This window comes from Dendrobates tinctorius, unplaced genomic scaffold (genome assembly GCF_039654945.1).
Source record: "Dendrobates tinctorius isolate UK_male_01 unplaced genomic scaffold, ASM3965494v1 ptg000162l, whole genome shotgun sequence".
NCBI lineage: Eukaryota > Metazoa > Chordata > Amphibia > Anura > Dendrobatidae > Dendrobates > Dendrobates tinctorius.
This window is the reverse complement of record NW_027361829.1, coordinates 23035821-23048355: the sequence shown is the minus strand read 5'-3', so window position 1 is coordinate 23048355 and position 12535 is coordinate 23035821. Positions and strand designations below refer to the sequence as shown.

Sequence of the window (12535 nt, the reverse complement as noted above, 5' to 3'; positions counted from 1 at the left end):
GTGTGTCGACCGTCATTCGTCAAGTTGATAATGATAGGTGGCGTTCGCCATCTTACGTCTGCAGAGGCTGGAGAAGGATTTGTGGCGAGTCACACATAGAGGTGTACACTGCTCGTCTGACACTCCCCATTCATGAAGGAGAGTCTGACTCCAGGACAACCCCTCAACAAGACCGGCGTGAACAACACTGCTCTTCATGAATCAGGCCCATCATGCCCAATGGAAATCTCTTATCCTGAAGGTTAGATTTAACACACTTTGCTGTCAGACAATGGAAATATAATTTCTTCACACTGAATGTGAAACAAACATCAGATCACTGTAAACTGGCCGGTTTGAAGTGAACATTTTTAATTGGGTACATTTTTGTGATAGTCTTTCTTTGAAAATAAAATTGCAGTTATAAATTAGCCCTTTTCTCTTGCTTTAACTTTTTTTATCATCTGCAAAGAAATTGTTGGTATTCTTATCCTAAATAAATATGAAGTTAGAAACTTTAACAATAACATTACCATTAAAGTCTCTATTTGATAGGTCCCCGGCAATCTGTTTAGTCTATTAACGTCACTACACTGGAGCAACAGATTATAAATTTTTCAATGTACAACAAAATACATCTGACATACTGTATGCTTCCGATTCTTAGTTAGCCAATTAATCGCATTAAAATACTATTATTACCAGTTATGCCATCACCCATGCAATAAAAGAATATACAGTCCCTGTCTGGTGTTATACAATTTGTATACAAATTAAAATATTTTTACAAAAAGTATTTTTGTTCAAAATGTATAAAGTTTAATGAATGCACAATTCCCACCACCCCCAAAACTGTAAGGTTCCTAAGAATGAATGTTAGCATAACTCCACTGGATAACTTTGATCAGCAATTAACTGAAACTACAGTGAGGAAGGCACTTAGCGTTTTAACCCCTTCCCGCTGCTGTCGAGTTCTGTAAGTGACATCTTAAGACACTTCAAGATTGGTCTGGGCACTTGCTCAGCAGAAGGTGCTCCTTGCGAGATTTCCTCTTTCATATATGTATTTGGCAAGCTAAATTCATCTTCATGAATCCATGGCTACTTTCTCTGGGAAAGGGGTCTGGTGGAATCGGTTCAGCATCCGTACAGTATTGGATAGGCATTGTTCATAGCAGAAATTCCTCTTCATGCAGTAGTTTCAGTTCACCAGCATAGGTAAGCAGCAAACCACAAAAAGTAATGAGGGTGAGTAAAGTTGATTATAACAATGTGAGGGAAAATAATATCCTATGAAAAACCAGGAATCCAGCGTACTGCGCCTCAGCTCAGAGATCTACCAAAATCAGTGTGCTGAAAAGGAGAAACCATCAAGGCGTATTAAAACTAGTTCTTCACTCCTCTCATAAATTAAAGATTGACAAGTCACTTTGATGTCAAAAAACGGCAGGCACAGCCAGAATATGGACCAGGAGTGCTAGGAAGAATGTCTATAGCAGGACCAAGTGAAGGCGCATTGTTTTGTGGAGCAGTGCATTACGTTGTTGTGTAGTACCCTCTTACTGCTGGGACAGAAGTGCATTCCGGTTGGCCTTCATCTTCTCTAACCTTTTTACTAAATGGCTATTTGTCATCTCCATCTCTTCCATTTTGTCCAGAGTAGTTCGAAGCTGTTGAATGAATCAAATCCATATTAAAAGAAAGTTTTGTAATTTCACGCAAACAAATCATTAGTGTAGCTGGCAATACTGCAACTGTTAATATATTATAGATGCTGAAAATAGTTGTCTGGGTCCTGAAACCCCATTGTTCCTACAAAATACTGATCTGAAGTGAGCAGATGTAAGCAGTGTGAACACAGAGCAGTGTACTAGCTTAATAGTAAGTTTATGGGGTCCATACACTACATCTCACAGAACAGTGAACAAACCCCCCAGACTTACCTTTTAGCCTATACCCTGCTCTGTGTTTGGTTACTACAAGAGCTGTGCGCTTCAGCAGTGTTTTGTGAAATCGGTTGGGGTCCCAGGATGCAATGATCGCAGCCATTTAAGGTGTGAATAAAATATAAAAAATATTGTATAACAACAGTTACAATTAATACAATGAGGAGTACAAACAAAACTCTCCACTGCTGCAAGAAGTAGCAATGACTTCTGAGGAGCGGTGTCAACATGTGTGGAAATATAAAGGACTTGGTACTCCATTTGTATGATCTTAGGGTTTTATCAAGAAAGCAATCCATGAGAAAACAATGTTCCGCTCTCTGCATAATCAGACCCTTCAACTGAGTGCAAATGGAATAATAGTCCTTTATGTCCTCTAAATTTGGGGTGGAACCTTGCTTGTGCACCCATGTCAAACAGGAGGGTCGTGCACAACTTTATCTATGCCAACATGTGTGATATGGTAGGTAAATGTAGAAATATATTTTCCAGTTAATCAATACCATAGCCAAACAAAGTTGCAGATCTGAGCAAATAAAAAGTCTTCAAGACTTAAAGATAGTATAAAAGGTATGCAATAACCACATACAAAAGTCCAAAGTTATTCTGGTGCTTTATCGCCAAGCTTTCCTCTACAGCTATGAACACTCCAAAACTAATAGCAATTATTTTACAGTAGAAATTATAGCCCACCAAAATGTGGGTGACCCGTAAAGATAAAGACTACCTATCGATCTGAGGTCTTCCCTTTTTATATAATTTATAATGTTGGGCAACCCCAGTTTGGTGATTTGTCTTTGTATAGTAACAAAACTCTTCAAAAATGCTCACCGTACCCCCAAACTTCAGAGTTGTGGGATCCTGGCATGCAGAGCTATAGCTCATTCCACTAAACCAGTGTTGCTGCGTACCTGATTTAAGCCAACCGGTTAGAACAGGGGTCCTCAAACTACGGCCCGCCGGGGACTTTTATCCGGCCCCTGGGCCTGGCCGACATTGAACTTCACTGCAGTTCAATGCCGGCGGGCCCTGTAATCGCTGGCGGAACGACGAGGCGGTGAGGAAAGGCGTTGCGCGGCCTTCCCTATGCAGCACACACAGACGACGTGATTGCCATCACGCCACCTGCGCAGCCTCATGACGTCACATCGCCTGTGCCAGAAGACGGAGTTGAGCGGGCGCCTCTTCAGGGCACCGGGGGACATAGGTGATTACTGGTATTTTTTTTTTTTTTACCGCAGGGTCCTATTGGGGACATTTGCTGCCTATTGGGGACATTTACCTGCCTATTGGGGACTCTGGCACGACACCAGTATGAGCCTAAGGTAAGTGGAGTTCCACCAATATGGGCACTGGTGATGCTGCATTGGTGGGTACTGATCAGACTGCATTGGTGGGCAGTGCAGTCTGTATGTCTCTGTGTGGGCTATTTTATTGATGGTATTGTTTTTGTAGCACTGTATATATTGGCATTTTACTAATAGCAATTTGGAATCCCTAGGAAACAATGATATCAAGAAAGAGAAAAAGTGTAAGATATTCAAAGAACCCATTGAAAAAAAAAAAAGTTTGATGATTTAACTTTACTTCTTCATTTTACATTTTGTATTTGTTCCTGTTTTGTTGTTTTACTTTAAAATAAGATATGGTCTGTGCAGTGTGCATAGGGATTTGTTCATAGTTTTTTTTAAACTATATGCCGGCCCTCCAATGGTCTGAGGGACCGTGATCTGGCCCCCTGTTTAAAAAGTTTGAGGATCCTTGGGTTAGAACATTAGGAAGTTAGGGCCTTTTGGGGGACATTAGAAACACTTCTGAGGGGTTTTGTTAATAGGCTATATTTAGAAAAATCACCAGTCTGAGGCTGCCTACCTTTTCATTAAATAAAAGGGGTAGCCCCAGATTAGTGATGGGTACTCTTTAAAAACACCTCCTGAAATGGTATTTACTAAAAGTGTCTTATCAATTTACAGCCAAAAAAAAGAAAAGGAAGGCACCCAGGTAAAGCCAAATTTCTAGGTATTTTTTTATACCTCTCGCTGAAGTCTTCTTTTCTCTGCTTTAAGTTCATCTTCTACTTTCTCAGCATTTTCTGCTGATGATTTATATCTCACCACTTGTCCTTCAAGCCTAAGAACCTAGAACATTAGAAAAATAAAAACTATTTAAAACATAGAAACCATCAACTTACCAGTTGAAGTATAGAAGTTACAGATTGATTTATGATACATGTAGATACAAACACACACACATACATATATATATATATACACACACATATATATATATATATATATATATATATATATATACACATACATACACACACACAACTGCAAGGCTTTGCAGCGTTTAGAATCTCTCCCCCCCCCCCATGTGCTCACCCACCTATCCACTCTCTCTTTCCCCATGTGCTGACTTCTCCCGTCTCTGCTCTCTTCTTTGACCTGTCTACCCCATGTGCTATCCCCCTTGTCTGCTGTCTCGCTCCTTCCTGTGCTGAGATCTCCCCTCATGTGATGTCCCGTTTGAGCTGTCTTCCCCCTGTGCTCTGTCTCTCTCACCCCTGTGTCTGACCGTGTACAGAACATACCAAAGCTCCTGGGCAGGGGAGGAAGCAGAAGACAATACTGACATTACAGCAGATCACAGAGGATACATTTTGAGAGGTAAAATATTGTTTAAAAACAGTCAGTGAAATATTTTACCTCACAAAATGAATCCTCTGTGATCCCCTGCTGTAATGTCAGTATTGTCTTTTGCTTCTTCCCCTGCCCAGGAGATGTGGTATGCTCCGTACATGGACAGACACAGACAATTTTTAAAATTAAGTTTTGTTCTTGGGAAAACCCCTTTAATGTGACCAGCTTCCTCTGCTTGTAATCACGTTGCGCATCTGTCGCCAGGATCAGCCAAATGATTCGCTGTGCCTGCGCGGAATTCGTGCAGGCACAGTGCAACGGTGTTCCGCTGGTGGTACCGTGCAAGAGGCTGCATGAGTGTGTGTGAATGTGTGTGTGAAAGTGTGAGTGTATGAGTGTGAGTGTGTATGAGTGTGAGTGTGTATGAGTGCGAGTGTGTATAAGTTCGAGTGTGTATGAGTGCGAGTGTGTATGAGTGCGAGTGTGTATGAGTGCGAGTGTGTATGAGTGCGAGTGTGTATGAGTGCGAGTGTGTATGAGTGCGAGTGTGTATGAGTGCGAGTGTGTATGAGTGCGTGACTAAGTGTATGAGTGTGTGAGTCTGTGTGTGAGTGTGAATGTGTGAGAGTGTTTGTGTGAGTATGAGAGTGTGAATGTGAGTGTATGAATGTGTGTTTGTGTGAGTGTATGAGTTTGAGTGTAAGTCTGAGTGTGACTGAGTGTGAATGTGTGAGTGTGACTGTGTGAATGTGTGGTGTGAGTGTATGAGTGCGAGTGTGAGTGAATGTGTTAGTTTGTGCATGAGTGTGAGTCTGAGTGTGTGAATGTGAGAGTGACTGAGTGTGAATGTGTGAGAGTGTGTGAGTATGAATGTGTGAGTGTGATTGTGAAGTGTGAGTGTGAAGTGTGAGTGTATGAGTGTGACAGTGTAAATGTGAGTGTGACTGTGAGAGTGTGAATGCTAGAGTGTGAGCGTGTATGAGTGTGAGAGTTTGAGTGTGTGAGTGTTTGAGTGTGTGAGTGTGACTGTGAGAGTGTTTGTATGTGAAGGTGTGATTGTGTGCGAGTATGAGTGTGTGTGATGTGTACGGCGTATAGAGTTTATGTGTGTATTGCGACGGTATTCCGCTGGTGGTACCGCACAATAGGTTGGTACCAGCAGCAGTTTCCATTTTGAGACACCCATCACTTGGGTGTCCCAATATGGCGGTCGAAGAACTTTCTCCACTTGGAATTCTGGGATACGGTGACATCTGGACAGAACAGGAAATGAAAACATTACAAGGCAATTATATAAATAGATTATAAAACAACTTTCTGCCTTAAGGGTTATACTGTAGCTCATCTTGAACGAAGCAAAGGTGTGCATGCTTGGCTTTTGATTATTCATTTTCAATGGTTTGGCAGGAACAGCACTCTTCATTTTTAGGGTCGCTGGAGTTCCCCCAGCAAGCCATCTCAAATCCCATGGGTATAATCCATAAGAGCACTGCAAACAAAGGCTTTCTATCTGGAGTGGTAGAAACGTCTAAGGCCTGTTTCACACTTCTGTTTTTTGTCATCAGTCAAAATCCCACAATTTTATAAAAAAACGGATCCGCCAAAAAAGGGGCAGATCAGTTTTTTTCTCCCATAGACTTACATTAGTGAGGGATCTTGACTGACGGTCGTCCGTCCCACCCGTTTTTTGACGGATCCGCCAAGATTTTAGCGGCTCCCGGGCGGATGAGACGGACAATGCAACATTTTTCCTTGACGGTCCACTAATTTTAAGTGCGCATGCCCGGAAGCTTTACTCCGGGAAGCATTTTAGCCATGCCATTCCGGTAGCGGCGAAAAATCTCTCTCCCTCCCTCTCTCCTAATTTGCTGTACTTTTCCTCTTCGGCGGATCCAACATAATTAGCGTCCGATGACTTCCATATGTCACATCCCGGAGGCGGATCCTTAATTTTCGTTTTTGGCGGATGTCAGCTGTCCGCCAACAACGGAGGTGTGAAACAGCACCTGTAACTTACCTGTGGCACCTAACAGGTGTTGGCAATAACTAAATCACACTTGCAGCCAGCTGACATGGATTAAAGTTGACTCAACCTCTGTCCTGTGTCCTTGTGTGTACCACATTGAGCATGGAGAAAAGAAAGAAGACCAAAGAACTGTCTAAGGACTTGAGAAACCAAATTGTAAGGAAGCATGAGCAATCTCAAGGCTACAAGTCCATCTCCAAAGACCTGAATGTTCCTGTGTCTACTGTGCGCAGTGTCATCAAGAAGTTTAAAGCCCATGGCACTGTGGCTAACCTCCCTAGATGTGGACGGAAAAGAAAAATTGACAAGAGATTTCAACGCAAGATTGTGTGGATGTTGGATAGAGAACCTCGACTAACATCCAAACAAGTTCAAGCTGGCCTGCAGTCCGAGGGTACAACAGTGTCAACCCGTACTATCCGTCGGCTTCTGAATGAAAAGGGACTGTATGGTAGGAGACCCAGGAAGACCCCACTTCTTACCCCGAGACATAAAAAAGCCAGGCTGGAGTTTGCCAAAACTTATCTGAAAAAGCCTAAAACGTTTTGGAAGAATATTCTCTGGTCAGATGAGACAAAAGTAGAGCTTTTTGGGCAAAGGCATCAACATAGAGTTTACAGGAGAAAAAAAAAAGGCATTCAAATAAAAGAACATGGTCCCTACAGTCAAACATGGCGGAGGTTCCATGATGTTTTGGGGTTGCTTTGCTGCCTCTGGCACTGGACTGCTTGACCGTATGCATGGCTTTATGAAGTCTGAAGACTACCAACAAATTTTGCAGCATAATGTAGGGCCCAGTGTGAGAAAGCTGGGTCTCCCTCAGAGGTCATGGGTCTTCCAGCAGGACAATGACCCAAAACACACTTCAAAAAGCACTAGAAAATGGTTTGAGAGAAAGCACTGGAGACTTCTAAGGTGGCCAGCAATGAGTCCAGACCTGAATCCCATAGAACACCTGTGGAGAGATCTAAAAATGGCAGTTTGGAGAAGGCACCCTTCAAATATCAGGGACCTGGAGCAGTTTGCCAAAGAAGAATGGTCTAAAATTCCAGCAGAGCATTGTAAGAAACTCATTGATGGTTACTGGAAGCGGTTGGTCTCAGTTAGTTTGGCTAAAGGTTGTGCAACCAAGTATTAGGCTGAGGGTGCCAATACTTTTGTCTAGCCCATTTTTGGAGTTTTGTGTGAAATGATCATTGTTTTGCTTTTTGCTTCATTCTCTTTTGTGTTTTTTAATTTAAGACAAATTAAATGAAGAGAATAATACCAAAGAATTTGTGTTTGCAATCATTCTCAGGAAGAAACTGAGTATTATCTGACAGAATTGCAGGGGTGTCAATACTTTAGGCCACAACTGTAACCTATGGTTTGTGTGTTCCCCAAAGAAGTGTCTGAGAAAACGTCATTTTAGGGTTCAGCCATGATGAATTTCTATGCTTTCTTTGCGTTACTACTTTTAAAAAATACAAAAATAAGTTAAATAATTTAGTTTGTGCTACCATATTCTGATAAGTATAACTAGTAGAGTTGAGCAAATATCTTTGGTTCCCCGCTTATTCGGCAAGCTATAGTGTGGCTGTGTCTCAGTGCATGCATAGAGAGCCTGTGTGTTGGGCTCTCCATACATGTACTGTGACAGTGACACGGCCGCAACACATGCAGCTACGGCGCCGATCAGCTGTTCAGCCGACGCGATCCAGGAAGCTGGCTTCCCACTGTAGCTTATTTGGCAAGCACTATAGCTTGCCGAATAAGTGGGGAACCGAAGATATTCACTCAAATCTAACAGCTACGGCAATTCTGGCGTTATTTATTCACTATTCTTCAGGCCTTCACCAAGGATAAAGGGAATTAGACCTACTGGTAATTCTGTTTCCTGTAGTCCCTCAGGACAGCACCATAGAGGAACTCCTTCCTTGACCTATAGTGGGACAGGATCACAGAGAGGTTAAAAGGCCCTTCCCACCTCCACCCTCCAGTGTGTTTTCAAAGTACCACCGAGGATGGATGGAAATGGTCTAAACGCGCAGTTACAAATGCGTATGTAGGACCCTTTAGCGTCTCCATCCCAATCTCGAGCCACGATGACCTGATGGATGAACAATCTGCCGGACGATCGATCCCATGCAAGCCTAAAGACAAACATAAGGGAGGGAACTAAGGGTGCTGTCCTGAGGGACTACAGGAAACAGAATTACAGGTAGGTCTAACTCCCTTTTTCCCTTACGTCCATCCGGACAGCACCATGGAGAATATCAAAGCAAAGGTCCCAGGGTGGGTACAGAAGCCCAAGGATCAAAGTCCTAGGTAAGAACCAGGCTAGATATAGAAATTATCTATAAGATGAGAAGAAATATAGATATCGAAAGGGATCTACAAAGGTGATCACCGTAGTGAGTGTCTGATATATGTCTATAATGGCCAATTTCAGTATGAATGTGGCAAACAAGATCTGCAGTGGAACAAACCTGTTGTACCCCAATACCAATAATGAACCGCAGTGAATTACAGTTATTGTGATAGATACTTATGAACACCAGAGTCACAGAATAGGTTTAAAACCTTATTGCCCAGCAAAAGGTATGGTGATAACCCCAGCCACAATACAATGAGGACTGTACAGACCAGTAATTCGATGTATGTGCTTATAATACAGGATAGTTCCTTCGTCGGTCCTCCTGGTCTCGGCTTAAACTTTGGCTAGAGACCACAAGGAAACCTGCAGGCCAGAGACCCTGCACCGCTGGAAGATCAAAGCAATAACAGTACATGGAAAATAGCGGAGCATTGAGATGTATGTACCCTACTCATCCAGGAGATCATGTGTATTCTGAATCCTTTACATGTCTAAACCCCAAGAAAGGGTTGGATATTATTTAAAACTAAGGAAATACTCCATCTGGCAGGTAACATCTCCTGCTCCTACCAACAATGGGCTACTCATTAGAAGCATTGAAAGGGAAATGTGTATCCTCGCTCCTGTTTTACTGATGTTAGACACAGGGAGTCTGGACTCTGGAATTGAGGAGAGTAAAGGGCCCGTCACACTAAGCGATATCGCTAGCAATATCGCTATAACGTCACCGATTTTGTGACGCAGCAGCGATATTGCTAGCGATATCGCTATGTGTGATACTTACCTCCGATCGGCTCCCCCGCTGGTTATCGCTGATCGCGCGAGAACGTCCTGGGCGATGTGTGGAAGCGGGCGGGAGGACGTCTTCATCGCCGCGTCTGACAGGTAAGTAACGACCGCAGACCGCTGCTATGTCGCTGGTGAGATCTGCCTTATTGGCAGCTCACTAGCAACCACTTAGCGATGCACCAGCGATCCTGACCGGGTCTTATCGTTGTCGAGATCGCTGGTGCATCGGTAAGTGTGACGGTACCCTTAGTGTGTGTGTGTGTGTGTGTGTGTGTGTGTGTGTGTGGGTGGGTGGGGGGAAGGGGTGTTGGTAAGAATCCTTTGATGCAAGATATTATTTGAAATTGCCTCTATACAAGTCATTAGCCCAGACATTGTAAATGTGTCAACTTATTTATATGTTATATCCTAAAAGGCAATCTTCTTAGAGATATTTATACCCCTGACTGCTATGGTGGGAGGAACCACACTCTATAACTAGAGGGAAGTAGGTTTCCTCCCATCACAGAGGGGATTGACTACTGCGAGGCAGAGGGACTATGGGTTCTCAACTGTGAGAGTCCTGGATGCAGCTTCTTTACCTTAGGAGCCCTGACTCCTGTAAGAGCAGCGAGTATGGGATCCTCTGCCAGATGACGCAGAGCTGCTGATTCGCCACCAGGTACAAAAAGTAGTGATGCCACCCCTGGTAAACATAATACAATGGATTTATGGGACAAGAATCTGTCTACCGGGTGTCTATCAAGGAAACTAGTCCGACTGCTCTATGTGGGACTAAATCCCTTATGGGATTTTCTGCACCCAGAATAGTATGTCCACTTAAAGGACGAACCCCAAAGACGTATGTCTCCCTTTAAAAGATAACTATGAGAGAGACCTGCCTTTAGCACTCAAGGCAGTAACTCACTTGAGAGTTCTGTTCCAAATAGAAGAAATGCTAATTTACCAGGCCAATTCAAGCATAACTGTTCATCTAGCTAAGCCCAGTTGCCAAGAATGAAGCAACAGAAACTGGGTCTGGGTCCCGAACCACGAAGACCGGAGTTGGGGTCTGAGACAAAATGTGAAGTGGTAGGCCGACCATACAAGGTATGGCCCACAACAAGGCACAAGTCAGAAGGTCTAAGCCAGAGGCCCACAGCCACAACGCCCGAGGTACAATGAAGCACAGAGGTATTAAGACCCACAAATGACCCCTTGAGGCACAGAGGTACCAAAGCCTTATGACGCAATATGATGCACAGAAGCACTATGACGGAATATGATGTGCCAAGACACTATGGGGCGCTATGAAGCAATATGATGCATAGAGCCACTATGAAGGCTTATGATGCAATATGATGCACCAAGGGACTATGAAGCTATATGATGGAGTATGATGCACAGAGACACTATAAAGCGCTATGATGCAATACGATGTACAAAGGCACTATGAAGCCATATGATGCAATACGATGCACAAAGGCACTATGAAGCCATATAATGCAATATGATATACGGAGGTACTATAAAGCGCTATGATGCAATACGATGCACAAAGGCACTATGAAGCCATATAGTGGAATATGCTGCATAGAGGCCCTATGAAGCCCCATGATGCCGTATGATGTACAGAGGCACTATGCAGCCCCCTGATGCCGTATGATATAGAGGCACTATGCAGCCCCATGATGCAGTCTGATGCATAAAGGAACTATGAAGCCATATGATGTACAAAGGCACTATGAGGCCATATGATGAAGTATGATGTACAATGATGCAATATGAAGCACAATGATGCCATATGAGGCACAATGATGCCATATGATGCACAATGATGCAATATGATGCACAATGATGCCTTATAAAGCACACTGATGCAATATGAAGCACACTGATGCCATATGAAGTACAATGATGCAATATGATGCACAATGATGCCTTATGAAGCACACTGATGCAATATGAAGCACACTGATGCCATATGAAGCACACTGATGCCATGATGCACAATGATGCCCTATGATGCACAATGATGCCCTATGATGCAGTATGATGCATAGCGGCAATATATCGTGCCCAGCGGCAATATCGTGCCCAGCGGCAATATCGTGCCCAGCGGCAATATCATGCACAGCGGCGATACGATGCACAGAGGCGATATGATGCACCTATGATGTAATATGATGCACAGACTACGGACCTGCTTGAAGGTGCTAAACGAGAGACCAGGTCCCCAGTTACCTCCAAGAGAGCAATCAGAGATCCGGATAAACCTCCGCTCTGAATAGTACATCTCAATTGTCAGACCGGCTCCACCTGAAGGAGCTAATTAATGAGCCGCAGCTGGAAGGCAGTCTTCCTGGAGACCATGTGCTGCATTCCACCATGTGTCCAGCCATAAGGCTCTGTGCAGACATGGCCTGCAACTAACTGAGGTCACATTATGAGATGTAGCTTGGACATATGGCCTTACAGTCCAAGGCCTAGAGGTCCAAGGCCTAGCTGCTTATATGTGAAGACACATCTCAGAACATGAGGCTCTAGGCACCAAGGCATGAGGCTAGTATCAACCCAGAGGCCCAGGCCATGAACACAACATTCCAGCGTGCACTCACCTGTGCTGGCTCCATACCTGCTAGAAACACAGGGGGAGCTGGTAACGCAGAGAGCCCACCATGGAGGGAATCAGCGTTCCATCAGGAATGCAGCCTTACTGCCAATGATTTCCTCTCCTGTGCCCCACGAGATCCAAGAAACTAGCCTGTTGTCTGTCTCGTTCTGCACTTCCGCGTTCTGCCGTGGAACCCACGCCGAC

The 12535-nt window shown here is 43.8% G+C and overlaps 1 protein-coding gene across 7 annotated transcripts in view; it reads right to left on the bottom strand.

The window, feature by feature from the left end:
* Positions 1 to 331: 331 nt before the first annotated feature.
* LRRFIP2 (LRR binding FLII interacting protein 2) overlaps positions 332 to 12535 on the bottom strand; it is a 207489-nt gene continuing 195285 nt past the window's right edge. For all 7 annotated transcript variants that reach the window (XM_073549894.1, XM_073549897.1, XM_073549899.1 and 4 more), the window contains 2 exons: positions 3959 to 4063; positions 332 to 1649 (listed from right to left, as the gene is read on the bottom strand). In XM_073549894.1, coding sequence (XP_073405995.1) covers positions 1539 to 1649; positions 3959 to 4063 — 216 coding nt within the window. In that variant the 3' untranslated portion in view covers positions 332 to 1538. The remainder of the gene's footprint in view (positions 1650 to 3958; positions 4064 to 12535) is intronic.